Source organism: Anas platyrhynchos, chromosome 1, assembly GCF_047663525.1.
Source record: "Anas platyrhynchos isolate ZD024472 breed Pekin duck chromosome 1, IASCAAS_PekinDuck_T2T, whole genome shotgun sequence".
NCBI lineage: Eukaryota > Metazoa > Chordata > Aves > Anseriformes > Anatidae > Anas > Anas platyrhynchos.
In genome coordinates this window covers 151124957-151149079 of record NC_092587.1, presented here as the reverse complement: position 1 = coordinate 151149079, position 24123 = coordinate 151124957, and the positions used below count along the sequence as shown (strand labels likewise).

The window sequence follows — 24123 nt, the reverse complement described above, 5'->3', positions numbered from 1 at the left end:
AAATTATTGGTATTAATGATATTGCAGACTACATATAATAGAAATATATTTTTATAACTATTTGATTTATAACTTGAAAACTAAACAATGTTAGTGGTCATGCCCTCACATCCACCTCTGCCATATTTTTTATATTGTAATATGTGCTCTGATTGATTTCTCTTTTTAGTACACTATTAAAAGTTTACTTCTACTAGATGTAACACAATTTATGACATTTTCATTGTTAAAGCACATCTAGTAGTAACTAAATTGAAATTGTTTGTCACCACTTTTTCTTTTACCTCTGAAAATCCATTTCAGATGGACTTCAAAGGGGAGGAGCAGAATGCAATCTCTAAGCAGAGCTGAGAGGCACACTGTTACACATCTAGCATGCTCTTGTCACTGTGACTCAGTCACTCTCACAAGCTGCTGTTCGTATCTGTTATTCTAGGCTACTTCAAGTTTTGGACACTCTAAATAAACAGAGAAAAGGGCTTAACATAAGAACTTCTATGTTCAAAGTTTCTGGCATTTTTAACAGCCTTTTGGGAATACTTAACTAAAGGTTTGGTTTCTTTTCCTCCCTAAAGCCCTCTGGGCTTACTGTGTGCATTTGAAAATCTTTGACGCAGTTCTTATCATGACTGTGGTTTGATGATAAAAGGGCTTCAGTGGCAAAACTGGCTTGAAAAGTTCCACTATCATCAGGCACTATCATCATCTATTTTTTTTTTCTAAATGTAAATCAATCCCCTCAACCAATCTATAGTTTAGCCTCATAAGCAATTGCGTCAGCACAGGGAGAGAAACAAGTCACTGAGAGGGGAAGGAGGAGCCAGTATTTTTGTGAAAACCCCTGCATGGCTGAAACTAATTTCAGTATGGCCAGAATCCCTAGGGTGCAAAAGTCTGGAAGGCAGCTGGAGTTTATTGGAAGTAGCACAACAGAAAGAACCAACATGCTAGGCAAAAAGAGAGATTCATTTGGAGTGTATTGGCATAGGAGAAAAAAAGTAATGATACCTGATTTTTTTAATTTTATTTTAAATTGTAAAAATTCTGAAAATGGGAGAGATATGCATCTGCTGAATGTATAGTTATGGAGATCCCCAAATGCAGCTCAACAGAATAGGCCATATCAGTATTCTCATCCTAGTATAACTGGAAATAATTTCACCAAGTTTACACTGGTGTAAAACAGCAGAATCTGCTTCATTAAGTACAGAAAAGAAAGTAATGCAATGAAGAAAGTATTAAAACCATCTTCATTGTACTGGTCTAAGTTGAAATCAGAGAACAACATTTTATTTTTTACTTTCCCAAAGTTTTCAAATCTTACAACTCAATCATCCTTCCCATCTATCATCCAAATTTAAAGAGGGAATCCATAACAAGTTCTTCATATTTCTTCACCTACTTTAATGAAGTGTTTTTTAGATTTGAAAAGCATTTCATGATTCACTCAGTGGTTGCTGAAAATGAATAATAATGAGTCCAATTCAATTTTCATGCCAGCTGCTGATTTCCTTCTGATGGCTGACTTTATGCCATAGAAAGAAATCCTTATGCTAAATCTTACCTACCTGTAGGAAATTGATTCCATTACAATGTAAAACTGAAAGGTGCCTGAAACTGTGTTCTTACACAGAGTAATTGGGCTTTAGTTATTAAAAATAAGTGAAAATGAGGACATCTGAGAGCATTTTAATGTCTGGTTAGACAGCCTGGTTCTTTGTACTCCAATAAGAGACTTCTCTTGAAACAAGAATTACTAATCTATAACTAATACTGCACAACCACGTAAATAAGTATTCTACCAAAGGGACTTATTTAATAACTTGGTCCTTGCAGTTTAACAAGTACATGATTGTAGTTTTACAGTTACCCCTAGATAGGGTGTGCTCTTTTCATCTTACAAAGGGTGATTGTAGGTGCAAAAGCATGGTAGATTAAAAAAAAAAAAAAAAAGTTATTTGTTTTGAATGTATTTATTCCCATTAGAAAGTTTAACCAACAGGATGTAGCAGATCTTTTAGTCACAGTGAACATTAGTAGGAAATCAAAATATCTAAACTAAAATGGCACAAAGGTGGAGAGAGTCTTTTCCAGAGGGAGGCACAGAAATAGCACTAGTACTGCAGAATGCAATAATTTCTGTAGGAACACAGAAATGGAAGTAATGTTCCAATTCAGTTTCTGGTTTACCCAGTGGTCACGTAAAATAATTGTTTTCGTCAGCTGATTGAGATCAACTTTTAAGTAAGCTGATAGCTATCTCCTTCTCTCTTATCTAAAGTATGTCAGAACATTTAAAACCTGACATAGATTATCGTATGGATAAGTGAAGCAAAACCAAAACCAAAATAAATGAAACCCCCAAAACACATATGTTTATTTGCACACATATATGTCTTGTGTTGCACCAAACTCCAAAGTCCCACCAGTCTTTGTGTATCCTATTCAATCATTGTATGCTTACCAGTATTTTAGTGAAGAAAGACATCCACCCTCCAAGGGCTGTCCAGCCCAGACAAGATCTGAGTCACCCTGCAGAAGTGCCTGTCTCTCATGATGGATTACAGAAGGATCCCAGTGAAATCAGGCTTCCAAACTGGTGTCTTGAAGAGACAGAGTTCAGTTCTGGGTTCAGAGCTGTGACAGAGATTTCACCTTTACATCTTATTTTTTTACTAAGTGCTTAAGAGTTTTGTGTCATTGGCAGATGTTGCTAGCCTATTCTGATTTTTTTTTATGAATATCATAAAAACATATTTTTAGTTCCAAAATATCCTTTAAAACATAACTGATAATCTTCTCCTATTCTAGTAATACCCTTTGCATCCTAACTTCTTCCGTCCCTTAAACCAAGCTGTGATTCTTTTGCATTTCTGTTGTACGTTACTCAGATTTTTTTTTTTTTTCCCTAAGTGGTATTGAATTCAATGCATATATTCAGATCATCTATATTTCCTGTGTTCATTTTCTTGAAATATCAGTAATCTTATAAAGAGAGATGCCAGGTTAATTTGACATAATGATAGCCTATTTTGGGATAAAGCTGTAATTCATTATATTCCATTTTTCATTACCTCAATGATCTTCACTGTTTGTTTCAAATCCTTGAAAAGGACATCATGAGGTCAGAGCCACTTGTTTTTTAGTGGCCTAGATCATGTACATTCCTTTTTCTTAAAAGATTTTTATTATTATTATTTTATTTTTCAGACATTTGATTGCCAGCCTGATAGATTCATTAAAAGTCTTTGTTCTTAGGCTGGCCTTCATGTGCAAGTATTGCAAGTACTCTGGAGCAGAGATATGGGGTCTTGCCCTCCTGGTCTAGACACTTCCTTAAAAACAATTTTATGTCTTTGTTTTGTTCTCATCTTTGATGAGTAATTTTCATTTCCACAGTCTGTATCATTAGCCACACTGCATTTGCTAATGTAGTCAACATCCCCATATTAATTTTGTTTTGGACTGTCTGTAAATTATCTGTAATCTTAACTGCTCTTTGCTGCTTGATGAAGTCACTCCTTTTTTTTTTTTTTTTTTTTTTTTTCTGTTTTCTTTTTATTTGAATGATGAAAGTACACTTTAGTACTTGCAATTTTGCAAGATCTGACCCTGCCTAACATTTTCCGTTCTCACTTTCTCCATATATTTTCTGACATCAGACAGTTTTCCTTGCATATTAGTTTCATTTTCCACCCTATGAGCTCTCTGTATGCTCCAGATATACTCTCCGAGGTGATTGCTCATCTAGTTAGAAATTGAGTCCTTTATTATGAAAGGTTTTTCCACATGTTTGAAGCTGAAATTTCTACAGCCCACAGTCGCAGATTTTTTCTTAAAGTAATTCTAGAACTTCCTGTAGTCTTCACTATTTCTCTCTCTCTTTTTTTTTTTTTTTTAAATGTGAATTTCTGATTTATTTATGCTAAACTTTTATTTATGTTACATTGATTTTTTAAAAATGGAATTCATGTCAGTTGCCTTGAAACATGCCTGTCTTGATCAACTATTTCATAAGGTCTTATAGCTCACTTTTCCTGCGTTGTGTGACATAGCCTCTGATACCTAGGGCTTGCACTTTATAGTAGAATTTACCTTCTGGGAAGTTACAATATCACCTCACAGCTTTCACAGGATGCTTTACTCGTTTTTTTTTTTTTTTTTTTTTTTTTTTACTATTTCATAGCATTATTTGCTTTCTAATTAAACAGAAATGAGACAATGTATTCAACACAAACCTCTCTGAAGTGAATCTGAAACTATTAGAGACCTTTTGTACCCTTTCTAATTTTCTTACAGCCTATGGAATACTTGGCTGACAGTTCATCACATCACATCACTTTTTTTTGCCATGAGAAAGAACCCTGTGGTTGGTGCATGCTGATGTAGGAAATAGACAAGAAGAGGATTACTGTGGCCACTCACTTGCATGTGTACTGCATTATCCACGTGACAGGAAAGGTGTAAGGAATAATAAGTAGGTTTATTGCCTTCTACGCTTCAGTATAGTCCTCTCACCCAATTTTTTTGAGTAAAATATTGTAATTGCTTGACAATTCAAAAAAACTTATCCAATGGGCAAAATTAGGATATTTTAAGGGGGCAATCAAGGTGACAATCATTAATACAATCTCACAAATTCATATTAGTTAAATTCCTTACTGTTTTCAGTAACATGCAAGAGTTTATCTTCCATTATTTCACTCAGTTTAATTTCATTATTATTTTTTTAAATATATTTTTATCAAATAAAACCAAACTCCACTCTGTATAACTATTCTTATGGAAGTCTTATATTTATTTTCTTTAAGTGGGCTGTATAAATGTGATTTTTTTTTTTCCTTTATGCATCATGTATTATTACCAAATATCTAACAGAGATGTTATTGCTGCTGAACCAACAGTACTAACCAGATGTGGCTTCTGCCTTGCCCTATCTTTCAGGCATGGGAATAGGAAAATCAGTCCTCCTATAATTAGAGCTTTTTCTTTTTTTTTTTTTCCTTTCATCAGCAGACATCAAACTGTTGAATCACAAGAGTGTCTAAATGGAAAATCCAAAGTCACTGTGATAAGTAATCCTTGAAAAGAAGTAAAATATAGGGAGATAGTTATGTCTAGTTTTTTTCAGCTACCTGAGGATTAATCTCCGTTTTCCAGAACGGCTTATGCTACTGCCTGTCAGTGAAGCAGAGTAGGTTTTTATTATATATTTTATATCCTACTCCTTTTTCTTCTCCTTTACCACCAGGGAGTTATTCAGCATTTTTTAACAAGGTGGCAGTTCATGTTTTAAAACAAGAACTAACATGATTTTCTCAGTTGTTTTTGAACCAGCTTTTTGAACCAGTTTTTTTTTTTTTTTTTTTTTTTTCCAGCTATTGATTTGTATTTTTCTTAGGACCACCTTGGAATGCAAACAAAATTTTACTGAGCAACAAAAGATACTTGTCTTTCACTTTAAAATATTCTATTTACAATAGCTATTTACATTTCTTCTTATTGGCAGCAGGCTGGGCTTGTATTTTAATGTAGCTGACTCTTAACTGCTGGCAACAGATGCATTTAAAATAGACTCTAATAAGGTTCTGCTTTTGAGATGTAGTTATTGGAAGAGAATCTTCTGTTAAGTAGATATGCTTTCAAATGGTGTTTATTTTAAAACGGAATATTCTATTTTAAAGGATTTTACAGATGTATTTACATTTACAACACACAATTGTAAAGGAATGCTAAAGAATTAACTGAGAAAATTGCACCTAGAATTTCATGTGAAATGTAATATGTAATATGCAACATATGTAGTGTAAATTGTTGCACTGTCTATGTACTGGGGTATTTTTAAAGAAAACTAAACAATTTAGTTTTAGAAAATTTAATCTTTCTTTACTCTTAATTCTTCATGTTATTACATATATTACACATTTTAAGCAATGTATTATTCAGTTGTTTGAAGGACATGATACCACTGAGCAGCTGCATTGGTTCTTTAAGACACGTCACACTTAACAAATAATTGTAAGTAAATATAGTCCTGTAAGTAGTAAAACATGCTAATTTCCCAATATTATGAAAATACTTAAAGGCAAAATTCTGTTTTGTAGCACCAGCCAAGTAGAGTCTAAGTGGGTGGGAGAGGGCTGGAGGAATCAGTAGCCAGAGGAGGCTTGAGAAGACGGATTTGCACCTTTCAGTGCAAGGGGAAGCTGGAACTGCTGCTGCATGAGGGAGTTACTGTAGCTGGCCCTCCATTCACTTTTTCAGGATTTATGACATTATAGCTAATTCCCGTGTCTTCAGGCTGCAGTTTCTGGCTGTTCTTTGCATACAGCTGGCCAAAGAGGTGAATAGAATCTCTGCACTTCCAGTTATATTGTGTTAATTAGTTAACAGTCGAGAAATATGGGAATGAGAAGAGGTGGAAGTAATAAGAAAACCAGTTGTTCCCACAAGATGTTTTAGTTCTATGCTCCATCATAAATGTTTTTCTTTGTAGATCTATCAAAATGACATATATTAGATTTCAAAGTCACGGTGATTTCAGATGTCTCTATATATTTAAGAACATATTTATTCATTGCTATTTATAAATGCACATGAATGATGATAAGTGAATCTGTTAATGATATTCATTTAAATCTATAATTGATGGAATCTATTTAAAAAAAATGGATCAGAAAAATATAACTTTCTGAATGAGAAAAAAGGACTTGACACACTCTTTACTTACACTGCTAGGCCATGGGAAGTGTGACTGTGGGAAGTGCAAATGTGATGAAGGCTGGTATGGTGAAGCTTGTCAGTATCCAACTTCTTGCAATCTTACACGGAAGAAAAGCAATGAAATGTGTAAGAATTCTCAAGATATCATCTGTTCTGGTGCAGGTAAGACGTCTTTTGTTGGTTTTGATGGCTTAAGAAGTTCTCTCTGTGTTATCTTGTGTATCATTGTATTTTATTTTCTCACTAAGAATTTTATAGAGTGAGTTTCAAGAGACTGAGAAATAACTATAAATACTAAAATGCTTGATTTTCCTTTAGGCCCATTCCTGTGCACATGATGTGCAATGATTCAGAATGCTTTCTTTAGTAGTCTAGTTTATCCATAGCTGATTCAGGTTGATGAAACTGCAGTTATGTCATGAATTCTGCCTATCAAAAGGTTGTTATAATGGCATTAAAACAGAATGTGACTTGTGTGTATATATCAGTAGCATGCAGAGATAATATTTGCAAATACTTTTTCAGGATGTTTATACACTATACAATTTTTTGAGACACTTTTGAGCTTATAATGGGTTTACATGGCAGGGTTTTCATAGTGGGGGCTGCAGGGGTGGCCTCTGTGAGAAAAGCCTGGCAGCTCCCCCATGTCAGATAAGAGCCAGCTCTGGATGGCTCCAAAGGGACCTGCTGAGGGCTAGGTCTGAGCTGAGTGATGCTGGCTGGGCCTCTAGGGGAACAGATTTAAGAAAGGGAAAAAACTGCTGTGCAATTGTGACTGGGAGAGAAGAGTGAGAAGCAGCCCTCCTGCCCCCAAGGTGAGTGCAGCAGGAGGGCGGGAGGTGCTCCAGGCACGCAGCAGCAGTTGCCCTGCAGCCTGTGGAGAGGCCCCTGGTGGAGCAGGCTGTCCCCCTGCAGCCCATGGGTCCCACATGGAGCAGATCTCCACGCTGCAGCCCATGGAGGAGCCCCCGGTGGAGCCAGGTGGATGTGGCCTGGAGGAGGCTGTGGCCCATGGAGAGCCCCCGCAGGAGCAGGCCCTGGGCCGGAGCTGCAGCCAGTGGAGAGGAGCCCACGCAAGAGCAGGGGTCTAGGGGGAGCTGCCGCCCACCCATGGGGGACCTGTGCTGGAGCAATTTGCTCCTGGGGGATGGACCCCATGGTACTGAGCAATGTGGGAGCAGTTCTTGAAGAGCTGCTGCCTGTAGGAGGGACCCCACGTGGAGCAGGGGCAGACAGTGACTGTGAAGGAGTGGCAGAGACGAAGCATTAGCGTCTGATGGCAGCCCCCATTTCCTATCACTCTGCACTGCTTGGTAGAAGGAAGTTGAAGAATCCGGAGTGAAGTGAAGCCTGGGAAGAAGTGGGGGATGGGGAGAATGTGTTTTTATTTATTTCTCACTACTGTACTCTGCTATTAATTGGCAATAAATTAAATTAATCTTCCACAATCCAAGTTTGTTTTGCCTTTGACACTAATTGGTGAGTGATCTTCCTGTCCTTATCTCAACCCATAAGCTTTTTCATAGCATTTTCTCCCCGCATCACACTGAGGATGGGGGAGAAAGGGAGAAAGAGTAGCTGGATGGGCTAGCCAAGGTAGACCCACCACAGAGCTGTGATGATGATTATTGAAAAAATACTGTAGAAGATCTGCTGAACCATTTTGACAGGGTACTTCATCTTCACTTTTCTGATCTTGTGGCTCTCTTTGCTGTCATTCTTTAATTTTACAACTCATGCTAACTTAAATACAAAGTCCTTTCCTTGTAAAAATCAGAGGATAAAGAGACGGCCTTTTAGAAGACTCCACTGCATCGTAGTAAATTTTTGAAAGGCATTTGCTGCCTACTAATCAAGGTTTGAGACCAGAAACTGCCTTCCATTTTTTTCTGGACTATTGCAACAATCTTCCAGTGAGAGAATTTTTTAAGAACCCCACTTCTGCTAACTATTGTTGACCTTTAATTTCTGACCGGATCCATACATTTTCATACAACTAAATTTCTCACAGGATGGTTGCTGATGTGCCTGGCATGAGAAAAAACTCAATAATTTATAGGACTCGGTACAGAGAAGCTAGTCTCTCACAAGAGGTGAGAGCAATTTAACTTAAAATTCTAGGCATACAGCATACTGAGTAAATGATGCTTGTTATTTATGACAGTGATGTAGGTTATATGAAAATCATGATTGTTTGGCTAAGATATAAGAAAAAAATAAACGAGAAACTAACTCAGAAATACGCACGGTAAGTTGTGATCAAAGTAGTTAAGCAAGAATGCTAAGACTTTTTTTCTCTTTCTTTTCTTGGCTAGAAGTAGCCTCAGTCTGTTTATCGCTCAGTCTTCACAAGAAAAACAATGCAGATGAGTAATGACTAAAAGTGGCTAAAAGGGGAGCTTCTGTGAGTTCAAGAGAAAAATAAGAGCTTTGGGTTCTGCTGGTATTAAACAGGACAAGAATACCAATGAGACTGGCTAGGGAGCTTGGGGTGACCTAGAGGGGCTGTAGCCATACGTATTTCTTTCTTGTCTTCATGGGATTGCCTTTCAATCTCCTGCTAACTTTGCCTTTGGTGTCTGAGCTCTGTTTTTTAATTGCTGTTGAAGGATGGTAAGGGATGACATGAGTTGTTGCAAGAACAATCCTTTACTATCACACAGCTCACCATTTATTGCAATTCCTGGCATGAACCAGTCAATATCAATCTTAAATTTAACTTTTCTGATCCAACTATTCCTAATCATTTGTCAGACTGAGTGGGACATCCTACCTAAATGTAGATCGATCCTCTTTCTAGTCAATGTGGAGAAATGGATACTTGAAGACTGTCTGACCTCCTTTGGTGCCCAACCTATGAATCATTTGATCTTTATCTCCTTTCATGTTTGTGAATTATCTCTTAAGAAGACAGTTTTATTAAGTTGTTATTTGTTTTTATTTCCAAGTAACTATAATAAATAATACTAGTTCTGGAGCTTGCTTATATTATCAATTATGTTATTATGTTATTATTTTAGCTCTTACAAATATTTTTATTTTTATTTTTTTTAGATTAGCCATGTACATCATGGAGCCAGATTATTCTTCTCTTTGGATAGATACTATGTTAGTAAAACCTGTACTGTAATTACTTGTAGTGCTGAGAAGTGAAATGGTTTCTGCAAACTAGTTGTATGATGTCAGCATAAAACTTCTCCTTTGGAGGACTTATTTTGTGTTAATAACCATGTTTGCCAGATTATGTTTGTACCTAACAGGAGGTATATGACTTGTGAAATAAGTTTCTAAATGTCACTGGCATAGTGATGTCAGCAACTGCTGAAACAGCTTCTACAGGCCCATTGACTACAGGTCCCCATTTAAACATGCTATTGCACAGTGTTTTGTCCTTGCAATTTAATACAGGTGTTAGTTGGAGAAAAGGGGTTTCTCATACAGTCATGATGGTCATACCTTTGTTTCTGATGTTATTTGATAGTCTTTTGGGTTTTTCACTGTGTAACTCTTTAGTATATACATATACAACAGTCATTATATATGTATATATATATATTATCATGCATCGTGTTCCAAAGCAGAAAATACTGAGAAGGTGGACAAGAAGGCAGTTTTTGGCTTTGTCCTGGCTCTCTGAGGGAAAAGGAGGTGATGGTTCCTTTCCTGGTAGCAACAAAATTCTTTTGTTTGTGAGGGTGAGTAATGGAGTGACAGCCACTGAGGTGCAGTAGGCAACCAGACAGAATCATAGAATTACTGAATGGATGAGGTTGGAAGGGACCTCTGAAGATCATCTAGTCCAGCCTCCCTGCTGAGCAGGATCACCTAGAGCATGTTGCGCAGGATGGCATCCAGGTGGGTTTTGAGTATCTCCAGACAAAAAAGACCAAGAACATGTACATGTGTCACCAGGCTAGAAGCGACAGAAGTGAGATCTGTTTACAAATGCATTTCCATGCTTTGCAATACCTGAGTACTCTGTGATTTCATCACATCAGAAAGTTTTCTGTTGTTGTTTATGTTCTGAGAAGATCCAACTTTCTCATTCCAAAGCATTTGGGAGTTCTGTGCGTACTTACATGAAGGGAGAACCTCAGATAGACCAGTGTCAAACCACCTGGTGGTTTGACATGAATCAAACTCACATACTTCTGCCTAAAACTTTTCTATTTGTCAGGTTTTTTTGTTTTTTTTTTTTTTTTTGTTTGTTTTGTGCTGCTGTAGTGGCAAATCAACATTTTTTTCACATCTCTTAAATTTCTTGCAAGATCTTCTCTCTGCTGATACATCATCTACAAATTGCAGAAAAATGAACATTAAAAATTTAAAGTTGGATTAGGTCAAATTTCTGAAATAATGAAATAGTGTTATGGAGGTACCTACAATCCTTCAAGTCAATGAAATAACTTGAACTCTGGATATCAATAGCTCAGGGAAAAAAAGAAGCTATTGGCATGCAAACTGCAAGTGGTTGGTGGAAACTGTATTAAAATGTGAATAGAGAACACTATCAAGAGTTTCAGTAACTATCATAGAGTTGGCTGTTTAATCCTGGCTTTTAATATGCACTTTGCAGTAAAATCATTGATATGGTGTAATAATACTTAAGAGTTTGTTTAATAATGCTATGAATGTATTTCATTTCGATTAGTTTGTATGTTGTCTAATATACTGGTATGGTAATCACTTTCTAGATTGAGTCTTAAGATTTTTAAATCTTATTCCTCAGAGAATAGCTATAGAAAAGTGACTGGAGACTTTAGTGCAAAGGAACTTTGCGAATTTATGCAAACATATTTTCTGGTTCTGAGTAGCTAAGCACTTGTTCTCATGTAAGATGGCTGTGGAGCTGGACGAAATCAGGCTTCATTCTAGGGAGGATGACTAAGTTCAATTTTCTCCTTTTAGTGGGCAGGAGATATAATTTCCAAAGATGACTTCATGTCCTAAGTGTATGAAGTGAGACAGACATCCCTGGGAGTGAATTTTACTTAGGAAAATATAATACTTCTTTTTAGGAATGAACCACTTTAATATTTGTATATATTTACAGCTATGATTAGACCTTTTGTTGGTATGGATTGTTTCAATTTCTTCCCTATTTGGTTATTTCAGCCTTAGATTTCAGCCTGCTCAGAAATAAAATACATGCTGTCTCTGATGGACTGATGAAACTCTTTCCATAAACTGTAGTCATTGAGTTATATCTTAAATGTTTTCAGGCACATGTCAGTGTGGCAGGTGTAAATGTGCAAACTCAGAAGGAAATGGACTGGTCTATGGTAAATTTTGTGAATGTGATGACAGAGAATGCATAGATGATGAGACGGAAGAGATTTGTACAGGTATGTGTTTTGGTGGGTGCAATAAGAATGGGGAAGATGAATGCAGTCTTATAAAATAATTTTATTATGTGGACCTACAAAATGTCTTTACTAAATGCATGAATTAAAAACAACCAAACAGACAAACAAAACAAAGCAAAGAGTACAGCTTGCAAATTGTAATTGGGAGTTTCAGATACAAAAATGAGCTAAGCAGCAGGTTAGAGAATGAAGAAATCCTGTGACATCCTCCTCTTTTTGGAAAAATTGGATAGAGGATTTCACAGGATAATTCACTAGGGTACTTCATACCTTACTGTGTCTGCCTTTGGAATAAAATAAGTAATGTGAATGCTTTGTGGCACAGATGACTGTGAGAGGAAGAGACATAGAGAAAACAAAAGAAAAAAGGAAAAGAAATTATTAAGAATTTTGGGCAAAGAAGAAAAACAAAACAAAAAAAAAGAACAAGAGTAAATGTAGGATGAGAACTCAAAAGCAATTCATGCAGTAAAAAGGGAAAGGAACAAATGAAGAAAAACTCCACCTGTGATAGAAAAGGCAAGAGAATAAGATAGAGTGAACTCTGCTGATAGAAATGCAAACAAAATCCAAGCGGTACTTTAATTTCGTTATGAATTAAGAACCTAGCAATTAAATACTGTGTAATACACACCATTTATAATATTGTAAATGCTGTTGCATATATTACTAGGGAGGCTTGTCCTCGAGTCCTCGAAATGAAAGGTACTAGAAATATTTTACAAGCTAGAAATATTTTACCCATATGCATAAAGTGTCTATATGCATACCGGAGGTTTCAGAGCTGCTTTTAGAATGTTCATACTCTGATTATACTGCATGATCTGCATGTGTGCATGCATGTGTGTGTGTAAAAAGATAAGAGTAATTGTACCAAGTAGCTTTATCTATCTCTATCCACACACAGAGAACAAAATAAATTCTATTTATTTAAGTGCCTTCTAAGGCAAAAAGAACTATTTTTTCCCCACAGGATTAGGTAGGGATTTTAAATGAGGGCAAACAGAATGGCCCTTTGAAATCTAAATCTAGGACCAGAGGACAGCATTTCTGGTAATTACCTAAAACAAAATGAGTGGAAGGCAATAGTATTATGTGCCAATGATTCTCTTTGTATGTATTTGATTGTAAACATTAGATATGATACCAACTATGATAAAAATTCACCACTTATTTAGTTCCAGTAAATTCTCCTTTTTCAGTTTTTGTCTTTTTTTTTTTTTTTTTCCTATCTGTGTTGCTGTTGATTTATGTTGTTAGTTTTCTCTTAGATTTTATTTCTTTTATTTCCCCTCGTTTCATCCAGTGGTGCCATGTCCCAAAACAGGCCAGATGCATCTCTGTAAACAAACTGGTTTAATGTGTATGAGGAAATAAAAGTATGCTGATACATAAGGACAAAAATGTTGGTAGATGCAAGTTTGTAATGTTTGTAATTCATCAGTACACAAAGCTCTGATACCTTATGTAAAGTTTGGAGCCAAACAAAGTAAATATAAATTGTTTGTGTGCTTGACTTTGTTAAATAGTTGTAAGCTGAAAAGTACGCATTTAGCATGTGTTAGATTTTGCTTTGCTTTCTAACATGAACCTCTGCAGTGCATAACAATGTGTTAAATCAGAAAGAAAATGTGACTTAATGATCAAAGGTACATAATTTCATAGCAGAAAAAGCAGACCCTAACCTTATATCTGTTTATGGCTTCTTTCTCCCACCCTGATATCTTCTATCCTGTCTTTCCTTCTGCAGAATTTCCACCACAGTAATCATTCAGGTTTGTTTATGGAGTAAAAAGAAATGCTGTTCCAACCCAAGCAAGCTGTAATTATCTAGCAATGTCCCCTGGATGTTCTCCACAGAGAGGGTGAACCTAATCAGTGCCAGTTCTGCTATCATAGCGTGTGTAGCACCTACTTACTTGCTACATACTTTTTGTTTCCCTTGAAGGTCTCTGGCTATAGGCAAGTCTCGAAGACTGTAATTGTCTTCAAAGAAAGCCAACTCAGGAGGATCAAGCTAACAAAAAACCCAAACCTTCTATTTATACACTTGTTTTCAAGGTCTGCAGCTGTGAGCTGGGATTTTATCCTGGAAAAGCTTAGAATGCAAAGCTGAGATATTCGTTAGAGCAGTTACAACAGTGGATCAAGTTTTTTTAAGCTTCATTTTTTTTTTGTTTGTTTGTTTGTTTTAAACAATTTGTGTTTGTTTCACTTAATATTTGAGGTTACACAAACTTTGGAATCAAGTTGCAGCTTATTTTTCATGAAGTATTGTAGATTCTAGCAAATTAAATTCTGATCCTGATCTTTTTTTAATCTAAGGCTGTGCATTTTAATGGAGCGAATTTATCTTCAGTCAAGGGCAAGAGATAGCGGCAAATTGTATTATTTGTATTATTTGTATTATTTGTATTATTTGTATTATTTGTATTATTTTCCCCATCTCTGGAGGTGTTCAAAACCAGGTTAGATGAGGCCCTGAGCAACCAGATCTAGTGGGTGGTATCCCTGCCTGTGGCAGGGGGGTTGGAATTGGGTGATACTTGAGGTCCCTTCCAACCCAGGCCATTCTATGATTTTATGATTATCTGGTTCCTGGTTTGGGGATGATACGAGTGTGAGTGAAAGATGAAGCAGAGATATTTTAATCTGCAAAAACTGCTGATAGCTTAAATTAATTTGCTCCTTCATAGTTTTTCCACTTTTCCTGTCTATTGTTCAAGAACAGCCTATTTGTAATATGCAATGTTATAAGCTGTATTTGTTATTTAGTTATATACACAAGAGGATATTATTCTCTTCTGTTATTGTTTCACATGCCAGCAAACAATTGTAATGAAAATTCTATGTGTAATTGTAAAAGCAGAACAACAACAACAACAAAAATGTATCCCATAGGTCTCAATTTGCTCTCTTACAGTTAAGGATATCAGCTGAGTAGATTCTGATAGAGACAACCAGGTCTACTAAGCTTAGCATACCTAGAGTAAAAAAAAGGACAAGATGCTGACTTGATCCTGGGTCCTTGCAATCAAGAAATTAATTTATGACTTTTTAGTAAGAGTTGCTGCTACTTAATTTAAATGCTTTGTGTCATTGAAGCACATGGCATAAGTATCTTACTGGAACAGAATGTTCAGGAGTTTGTTTCTTGAAGTCCCAGATGACCCATGTATCTTTTCAAGAGATGGGAAGTTTGTTAAATGAACATTTAAAACACTCATTTTCCTAATTCTTATCATTCATGAGCTGGTGCATCTGTGTTCAAAAATGTTCTTGCTAGGTAAGAACAGAAGCCGTATACAATGTGGACAGTTTGTAGTAAATCAGGATCCCTCTGGTGGAATTATCTGAGTAGCTGAGAACACACAGTGCTTTGTTAGATGTACTCAGAATGGTGGGAAAGTGTCTCATCTCAATATTTACAGCTGTGCTCAACTTTTAACTATTACATTTACTGCCTTTCAAATTTACCTTTAAAGGTTCAAAAAAAGCTTACAACTATAAAAAAAGGTTAACGTAATTTTCTAAGTGTTTATTAATGAGAGATCTGTGATTAAATGAAAACATGTTCTGATATAGATAGGGGGAGAAAAAGAATGCAGATATCCTTTGTCTTATTAGATGTAGACAAATGCAGTCTACAAATTGTTTCTATTCTGAGTCTAGCAGTAAAAGTTTTTAAAAGAAAAATGATCAAAATGGTTAAATTGCTAATGCTTCTAAAAAACTTGCCTCTTTCTCACTGTATAAAATTTGTTTTGGGTTAAGGCCATGGAAAGTGTTACTGTGGAAACTGTTACTGTGAGGCTGGTTGGCATGGAGATAAATGTGAATTCCAGTGTGACATCACCCCTTGGGAGATCAAGAAAAGATGCACATCTCCAGATGGCAAAATCTGCAGCAACAGAGGTGTGTCATTTGCACATTCCTTCTACACGTATTTATGTATCTTGCTTTTGTTTTAAAATATGTATTTTCTGCAACAGAACATGCATTGTGTTTGTTGATGGTTTCTAGCTTTTTCTCACTAATTTCAAATCTGGATAAATATTTCTAAATGAGTGGATGGATACCTGTGTTTCCATACAAACTTACATATATACACACCCATTTTTCATTGAAACTGACCCAAGAATAGCAAGTTCTTCTTGACCTTAATTTCTGTAGTAAGACTGAGCAGGAGAATTTATCAGGACATCTGCTCTGGTGAGAGACATGTCCTGTTAAATTAAATATTAACAGATTGATGACTGATGGATCAGTGCTTTAAGGCCAACAGGACTGTGTGCTGATTTACTCTTAAATAAGACCAAGGACCCACAACTGAATCAAGAAATAAAAACACAAGGCTCTTTTTTATTTTTTTATTTTTTTTCCCCACTGAAACCTGAGAGAGCAGCCAAGAGTTGTGCAGTAACAATGCAATGAATGTATATGATATTGGAAAGGCAGATTTTATGCAATAGTTCTAACTACATGAGGTTTTCTTTGCATAACGTTCCAGAATTTAAATTTTACCTTATACTTCTCTTTAATAATTCAATTTTTAGAAAAAAAAAAAAAAAAGCACAAAATGAGGTTGGTATTCACCAACTGCAGTGTTTGTCTTGGTTGAACAAAGAGTTAAAACAGCATGTTATTTTTTTGGCAATAGTACAGAATAATTACAGTAGAATGTAAGTTCAAGTCTCAGAGATACTTTTCTTAAAAACATCTCTGCTGACAAAACCTGCTATAGTGTGAACGTCTAATTATCTTGAGAGCATTTAGAAAACTCTTTTCTCTTAATTATGAGGAAATTGAAGTATTGGCTCAAATACAGAGATCATGTAGGCTCATTTCGTTTTGGGATTTCAACAGTAAAAAAAAAAATAATCTGTATTTCTGGAAGTAATAAATATGGAAGTGTTTCAGATCAGAAGGGTTTTTTTTGCACCAAGAAAGTAATTTCTTGTCAAAGGAAATTTTAAATTTGTATGTGGAAGTATTTCTTTAAATATACATTGCAAGTGAGGGAAATGAAGGTAGTATAGCTGATATTCTGAATAGCTACAAACTCCCATACAAAGATGCATTCATGGGATATTTCTATATGTTTTTACCCTTTCAGCTATTTGTAATTTTATCCACATAACACTTTTTTAGACTGTTGACTACATAAAGTTGTCTTCCAACATGGTGTTTCTACTCTCTTTAGTCCTATTTACCCAGATTTCTGTTTACACATCTTGTGACATAGGTACAGTTCATCTTGTCAGTCATGAGTGCTCTAAAAATTATATTACTGAGGCTAACCTCACTATGAAGCTTATATCAGTGCTAAGATTGTTAAATTATTTGTATCTCTCCACCAACTGTCTAGTAAACCATCTGAGACCAGATGTGAACCTTTACAATTTTTAAACTTTGGTGGGATGATGCTTCATATTCTCATATCCAGGACATCTGATCCAAAGTCACTTTGAAGTTGTTTTGGTGAGATTTAATCACTCCTCAGAAGTATTTGCACTGGAGCACTGGACAGGGCAGCATCTCTTCTGGCTTCATGTGACAGTCAGACATGCACAATAGTGTGGACCTTGTCTTTTTAGAGACGGTGCATGTGTACCATTTAGTCAACCCGCCCTGTTCTCCTCAAATACATGAAGTTGTTCAGAGTAATCTGAATAAGAAGACAATCTTCAGCAGAGTAGCAGAAAAATGAAGCTCCTGTCCAGCAAATTGACTGCATGCAACTGCATGCACCTGTAACCTTAGGTTGCTGCTTTGTACCCGTTAACATCTCAGCAAAAGCTGTAAATGTATGGCCCTGCAAAACAAGATATAAAGGCCTTTTGTTCTTTCAGAGATGTTGTGTCTATTTGGCAAGCACATTTCAATTTCTGAAGGAAACTGTATTTCTGTGTGTGTGTGTTCTGACTTTTCCTAAACAAGTATCTTGTATGTTCTCTGTATATCGGTAACATTATGCCAAATAAATACCTCTGTCACATATCACATTTTCCTTCCTATTGTAAATAAAAAGCTGTGGCCATGCATACTGACTTGAGAAAAATGAAAAAAGTATCGTTTTCATGTAGACCTGTGCTAATGTTCTTGTTATGTAAATTATTACCTCCCAGCCATTTTCAGCTGGATTAGAATTTGTATTTCCTTTTAGTTTAAATGTTTATGCTTTAACATTCATTAATTATCCACTGTGTCCAAGCCAAAATCATTTAAACATCATTGATTTTTATTGTCATTAGTGTCAGTGCAAATTACTGTTGATGTCAAAGATTTGCTAATGTTTTGTGTGCTACATTTTTGTTGACTCCTAATAAGGCTCAACAGCAAAAAGAAACTTGAGCAGGAAGCCAACTTGTTTGTACAAAGTATTACTACTAAATTAATCACAGAAAGTTTTAAATCATACAAGATGAGCATACACTCATGATTAACACTTGCAGCTTTGACACTGCACTCCTGTGAGAGCAGAAAATTCACCAGTGTAAAATTCATGTAATCAAACTATTATTACTCTAAATTACTCGGTTAATCTTCTGTCTCTGTCTTTTTTTTTTTTTCTTCCTTCCTAGGCACATGTGTATGTGGGGAATGTACATGCCATGATGTGGACCCAACTGGTGACTGGGGAGATATACATGGAGATACGTGTGAGTGTGATGAAAGAAACTGCAAAGCAGTGTATGATAGATATTCTGATGACTTCTGCTCAGGTAAGAAAAATGTATCTTACCTTATGTGTAGTTTTATAACAAAAGTCTCAAATTGGTCTAATTTTGCTTCAATTCTCATTTTACCTGGCTTAAAATATATCAGGCTTTAGCTGGTTGGTTGGTTTGATTTAAAAAAAAACAAAACAACTTTTTTTTGAGGAATGGACTTTTTAAAGTAAAAGCAAAACAAAACAAAACAAACAAACAAACAAAAAAACACAAAACAACCCCCCCAAAAAACTAAAGCTTTCTTTAAATATATTTTATTCTGTGTAAATATGAACTATTTCTAGGTGGTCAATTCCCATTCAATACTATCATCTTCAGTGTAGTCTAACATAAATTCATGAATGGCTGAAACTTTATATCCTATCTTAGGGAAATTTAAATTAAATTGTGCTTTTTTTGTTATTGTATATTATGTGGAAGGGAAAGGAAGAAATTCAAGAAAAACTGAATTAATGAGTTAATGAAAAATAGTACCCTTAGAATGTCAATTCATCTAAGAACAAGAAATGGAAAGGTCAAGATGTGGAAAATACGAATGTGTTGTCTATACATCTCAGACACTTTCATCTTCCTTTTTTGGATTGATGCTTCTTATATTAACTAACACCAATGCATTCCTTCTAATGGAATTCCTCCTGTTTAGTATGAGAGCAATCTCATACAAAATTACATACAATTTTGTTAAGCTGTTGTTAAAGATGTAAATACTGGGCAAGAGAGGAGGACTTTGAGCAGTACACAACATGCAATTTATACACAGAAGAACTTTGCTAAAACAAGTAATGATGGTTTCAAATGGACTTGGCGGATGACAGTTTGTCAATTATAACTTGCCCTGTAGAAATCTGATCTGGCCTAATTAATAATAGGAAGAATGCAGTCACATCAAGGAAAATAATAAAGTGGTATATTCCTTTCCTCCTAACAGCATGAGTAATACCTCATAGAAAGCTTATAGGAGGTGTTTGTAATAGGGATAAGAGGCTGAAATAAACACAATACATGAAATTCTTACTCTCTTGTCCTGTTATAAAGATGCAAGGTTTCTTGTCTGATTATTTATTTATTTATTTATTTATTAAATATTCATGAATCACTAACTAACAAAATGGAAAAAGAGATACAGAAGCATTTCTAAAAAACCTTTAGTGAACTCATTGTTTTCTATGGTTTTGGCCACCTTCAAATGCTATATAGGTTTACCTACTTAATATGCTAGAAGGATGTAAAACTGCAGCCATGATACCAGCAAGAGTTTGGGATACCAATTTTTGAACATATTACTGTGTTCCTGAGTATGTTTCAGTAGTCAGAGATTGTTCAAAATGTCAACATCAGCTAAGGAATACAAAATTAAAAAGCATGGTAAATGTGTTCTGTAGTTAAGGGTGAGCACAGGAGTTTAAATACAGGTTCAAGCAATCCTGCGGCACCTATAGCTTATGCAGCATCCCTTAAACAGGACTTGAACTCGCTCTTTCTTAGATGTTATTGCCATTGCTACTGCTGCTGCCCTAAGTGGTAATGGTTGAAAGAAAGCACAACAAAGTATGGACAGTTATAAAGAAGTGGGGAAAGGTACTGCCATTTGATGTTGTACTGGGGACCAGAACAGTGTTCTTTATAACACAGACATAACTGCAAATGAGAAAGTCTTGAGAGGTATCAAATGATGTACTCATACTACTTGGTTTATATAGCAAACTCATTTTTAAGTATAGCTTAGTTTTTCTGTGAAATTAGAAAAAAAAATCAGTACCTCTTCTTATTCTTATCCCTTCCCCTCTCTGTTATGATTCAGAAGAGAAGCCTATTTTAACCTTAGTTAGCCACCCAAATATGCATTCCTCAAATAGGTTGTGTGAAATTCTCCGCATCTTCACATGAAGCAGTGTGAACAGTGTTTTGTTGTCCTGCTGCTTAGTCCCGTTTCAAAAATGGACAAGATGCTTAAGTGTTAATTTTGGTTTATTGTGGTAGACAGACAGCATCTGCAATTAAATCTAGGATTTATTAGCAGAGCTGTAATTGGATAGTCTTTTTGTTTGTTTATATGAAATAAATATACTTAGTGCCCAAAGCACATTTTTCTCAGGTTTTAACAATTATTTGTAAATTGATTTCAGGATGAATCCAGGAGAGATTATTCAGATTAGGGAAAAGAGACTGTCTCTGTTTAGACCAACATCAAACTGAACTGATATAAAACTTTTCCTGTCTTGTTCTGCTTACCTAATAGGTAGAGATAGGAAATTCACTTGTCCTGAGTAGTAGGTTGAAATGATGGGAAACTGTGTTTACAAATAGAGAGTTTCACTGTAATTAAATGAAATGCTATGTTTATTTCATAAACTACAAGTGATAGGAATTGGCAGCCCTGCTGTGAGGATTTAACATCACACAACAGCAGCTCCCTCCAGAAGCTTCATATGGCTTGGGGTGACTGTCATTTTGCAGCACCTCATATTGATGACTGGATGCCTTCTTTGAACTTCTGAAATGATGCTCAGGATGTTACTTAATGATTTTCTTTCAGCAGTGTTCACAACATTAAAGTGATTTTCATTCTTTAAAGAGAATCGCCTTCCTGACTTGACATAGAAAGGAAAAAGACTTCCATACAAAAATTCTTATGTTCACACATCTCATTAGCCTTATTTTCCATGGCTCTAGCAACAAAAATATTATATAAAAGAACATCATCCTCTTATAAGTATCTATCTAGATCAGAGAACATATGTCCAATTCACAACCTGTCAGCAGGTACACATGCAGCAAGGGACAGAAGAGGAGGCTTTTAACACTTTCCAAGGAAAACAAATAACTGAAGCAAAAAAAGTTGTTCTTGTGAGCTTAATAACACATGTAATCTGGGAACTACTCAATGCATAGAATGCTTGTTTCCATTTTCACCTCGTGAAGTGCATATGTTTCATAAATATAAGCCAATATTAAAATGCAAATGTAGTTAGAGGGAGATATAAAATGTGTACATGTATTTCTGATTTTCAAGAAGAAACTGGATAGACAAGTGGGCATCCTCAGATAAATGCTTCGGGGACATGTATCCATTGTACTGACTATATGGACAGTGTGAGAGAAAATCACAGGATCATAGAATCATCTAGGTTGGAACAGACCTTCATGATCAAGTCCAACCATCAACCTGGCCTACTGAGTACCATCACTACACCATGTCCCTTAGTGCCACATCCACATCTCTTAAATACATCCCAGGATGGAGACTCCACCACTTCCCTGGGCAGCCTGTTCCAATCACCAGAGCCCACCATTCTCTGTGCAGAAATTCTTCCTAATATCCAATCTAAACCTCCACTGGCACAACTTGAGGCTTTATCCTTGCACCTTGTCACTTGTTACCAGAGAAAAGAGACCAACAATGTCCTCCCTGCAACTCCTTTCAAGTAGCTTTAGAGAGCAATGGGATGTTCTCTCAGCTTCCTTTTCTCCAGAACAAACAATCCCTGTTCCCTCAGCTGTTCCTCATAGATCTCACAGATTTAATCTGCTGTCACAAGTCATGAAAATAAATATTTACTTTTATGGTAAGGGATGTTTTTACTAGTGCTAAAGGAACCTTTTGTATGGTCAGAATCCCACTGCTTGATGCAAAGAGATCATGATTCAAAGGCTTATGATGAAGGAAGCTGGGCAACCAGCTCAGGTTTGCTTTGTCTGGATATGTTAGCATTCAGATAGAGGAAACGGTCTGTTTTCTTAACTTTATAGCTTAAATTCTCAGGAGGGATCCATCTCTGACTACTGTAATGGCTGTTACATTTTTTTTAAAGAAACTTCCCATAAAAGCTTCTGTTTAGCCCGGTAGCTTTTCTTCATCCCAGCATGCACAGTGAAAGTTACATTTATGTTTCCACGTTCAGACATGGTCAGGAAGAGTCAAGTTAGCTAATGAGATACCACAACCACATCTGACTGCCCTATGGGGATGAGGATTGATTAAGCCCAGCATTTGGTTATTTGCACATCATTATTTAGTAGAAGGCACTAGTCTGAGACTTGGAATTGCCGTGGAATTGCTGGTCTCTAGAGGGTCACATTGATTGCAAATACATAAAAGATGGTATTGGTACGTTACTTAGAGAATATGCTGCAACTGTGGTAGAAAAAAAGGAACATAGAGATAAAAGAAATACTGCCTTATGATGACCTCACTTCTCCAGACAGTGAGAAGTGTATTTGTATCCTCCTTTCCACCCTTTCACATGAGGAGTGTGTGTCAAGTGACAAAACACCCCTTAAGGAAAAAAAATAAAAATAAAGGAAATATGTCTCAAATGGAATAACATGCAGAGCTATTGTCAGAAAAAAAAATAAAAAGTAGATGCAGTGAGTTGACTGTATTTTTTGCCAACTGACTTTTTAATGAAAAAAAATTGATACAGTTAATCTAATCAATATCGATCTAATCGGTATCAATACCTCTCATCAGCATGGAAGTTAATCTTTAACTGTATTCATTGGAAAGGTCACGGACAGTGTAATTGTGGAAGGTGTGACTGTAAAGAAGGATGGACTGGGAAGAAGTGTGAACATCCACGATCTTGTCCATTGTCAGCTGAGGAAAGTGCTAAGAAATGCCAAGGAAATTCTAATTTACCTTGCTCTGGAAGAGGTAAGCATTTTCATGCTCTAGAAACATACCTCCACCAAAAGAATTTTTACAGGTTTCCAGCATTACTAGAACTGAAATATGTGGAATCTCTTGGCTTACTGTGGATAAGTCAGACCTGCATAATTTATGAGCTATTTATAAGGGAGGACAAGAATAAAAAGGGCACCTATTTTTACTGTCATCTATTGCACTGTATTTTATGTTACTTGCCTCAATATTTTGGGGGGGAGTTTGCAAGGAAGCTTTGAAGTTTCGTTGCAATTAAGTCTTGCTACGGATATATTGAAAAAATGAAATTATTCTTTGCATTCTTTGACAGAAACAGCAATGATTTTCAGTCTGTGTAAAATGCTGTGGCACCATTGTGATAGAACTGTTCAGATTCACACTGCCAAAGAACTTGCCTTAACAAATGCAGTACTGATTTCTAAAATACAGTTAATCTTTAGTGCAGTTTCCTAGTTAGCCACTGGCTTTTCATTTGAAATCATTTCTTTGTGACACTGTAGCCTTTTCAAATCTCTAACTGAAAAAAATATACAAACTCATAGGTACAATTGAAATGCACATTGCAAACAAAATGAAACATTGTTCAGAAGGACAAGGACCTGCTAATTTTCATTCTCACTGTGTGAAATGTGTT

At 35.9% G+C, this 24123-nt stretch overlaps 1 protein-coding gene across 4 annotated transcripts in view; it reads left to right on the top strand.

Annotated features, from left to right (window-relative positions):
- Nucleotides 1-24123, top strand: part of ITGBL1 (integrin subunit beta like 1) — a 145569-nt gene that overhangs the window by 52507 nt on the left and 68939 nt on the right. For 2 of the 4 annotated variants that reach the window (XM_072032324.1, XM_005014884.6), the window contains exons 3-7: nucleotides 6739-6885; nucleotides 11949-12071; nucleotides 15867-16007; nucleotides 18677-18817; nucleotides 23334-23480. In XM_072032324.1, coding sequence (XP_071888425.1) covers nucleotides 6739-6885; nucleotides 11949-12071; nucleotides 15867-16007; nucleotides 18677-18817; nucleotides 23334-23480 — 699 coding nt within the window. The remainder of the gene's footprint in view (nucleotides 1-6738; nucleotides 6886-11948; nucleotides 12072-15866; nucleotides 16008-18676; nucleotides 18818-23333; nucleotides 23481-24123) is intronic. The other 2 variants (XM_038173430.2, XM_072032329.1) reach the window with 2 other exon arrangements.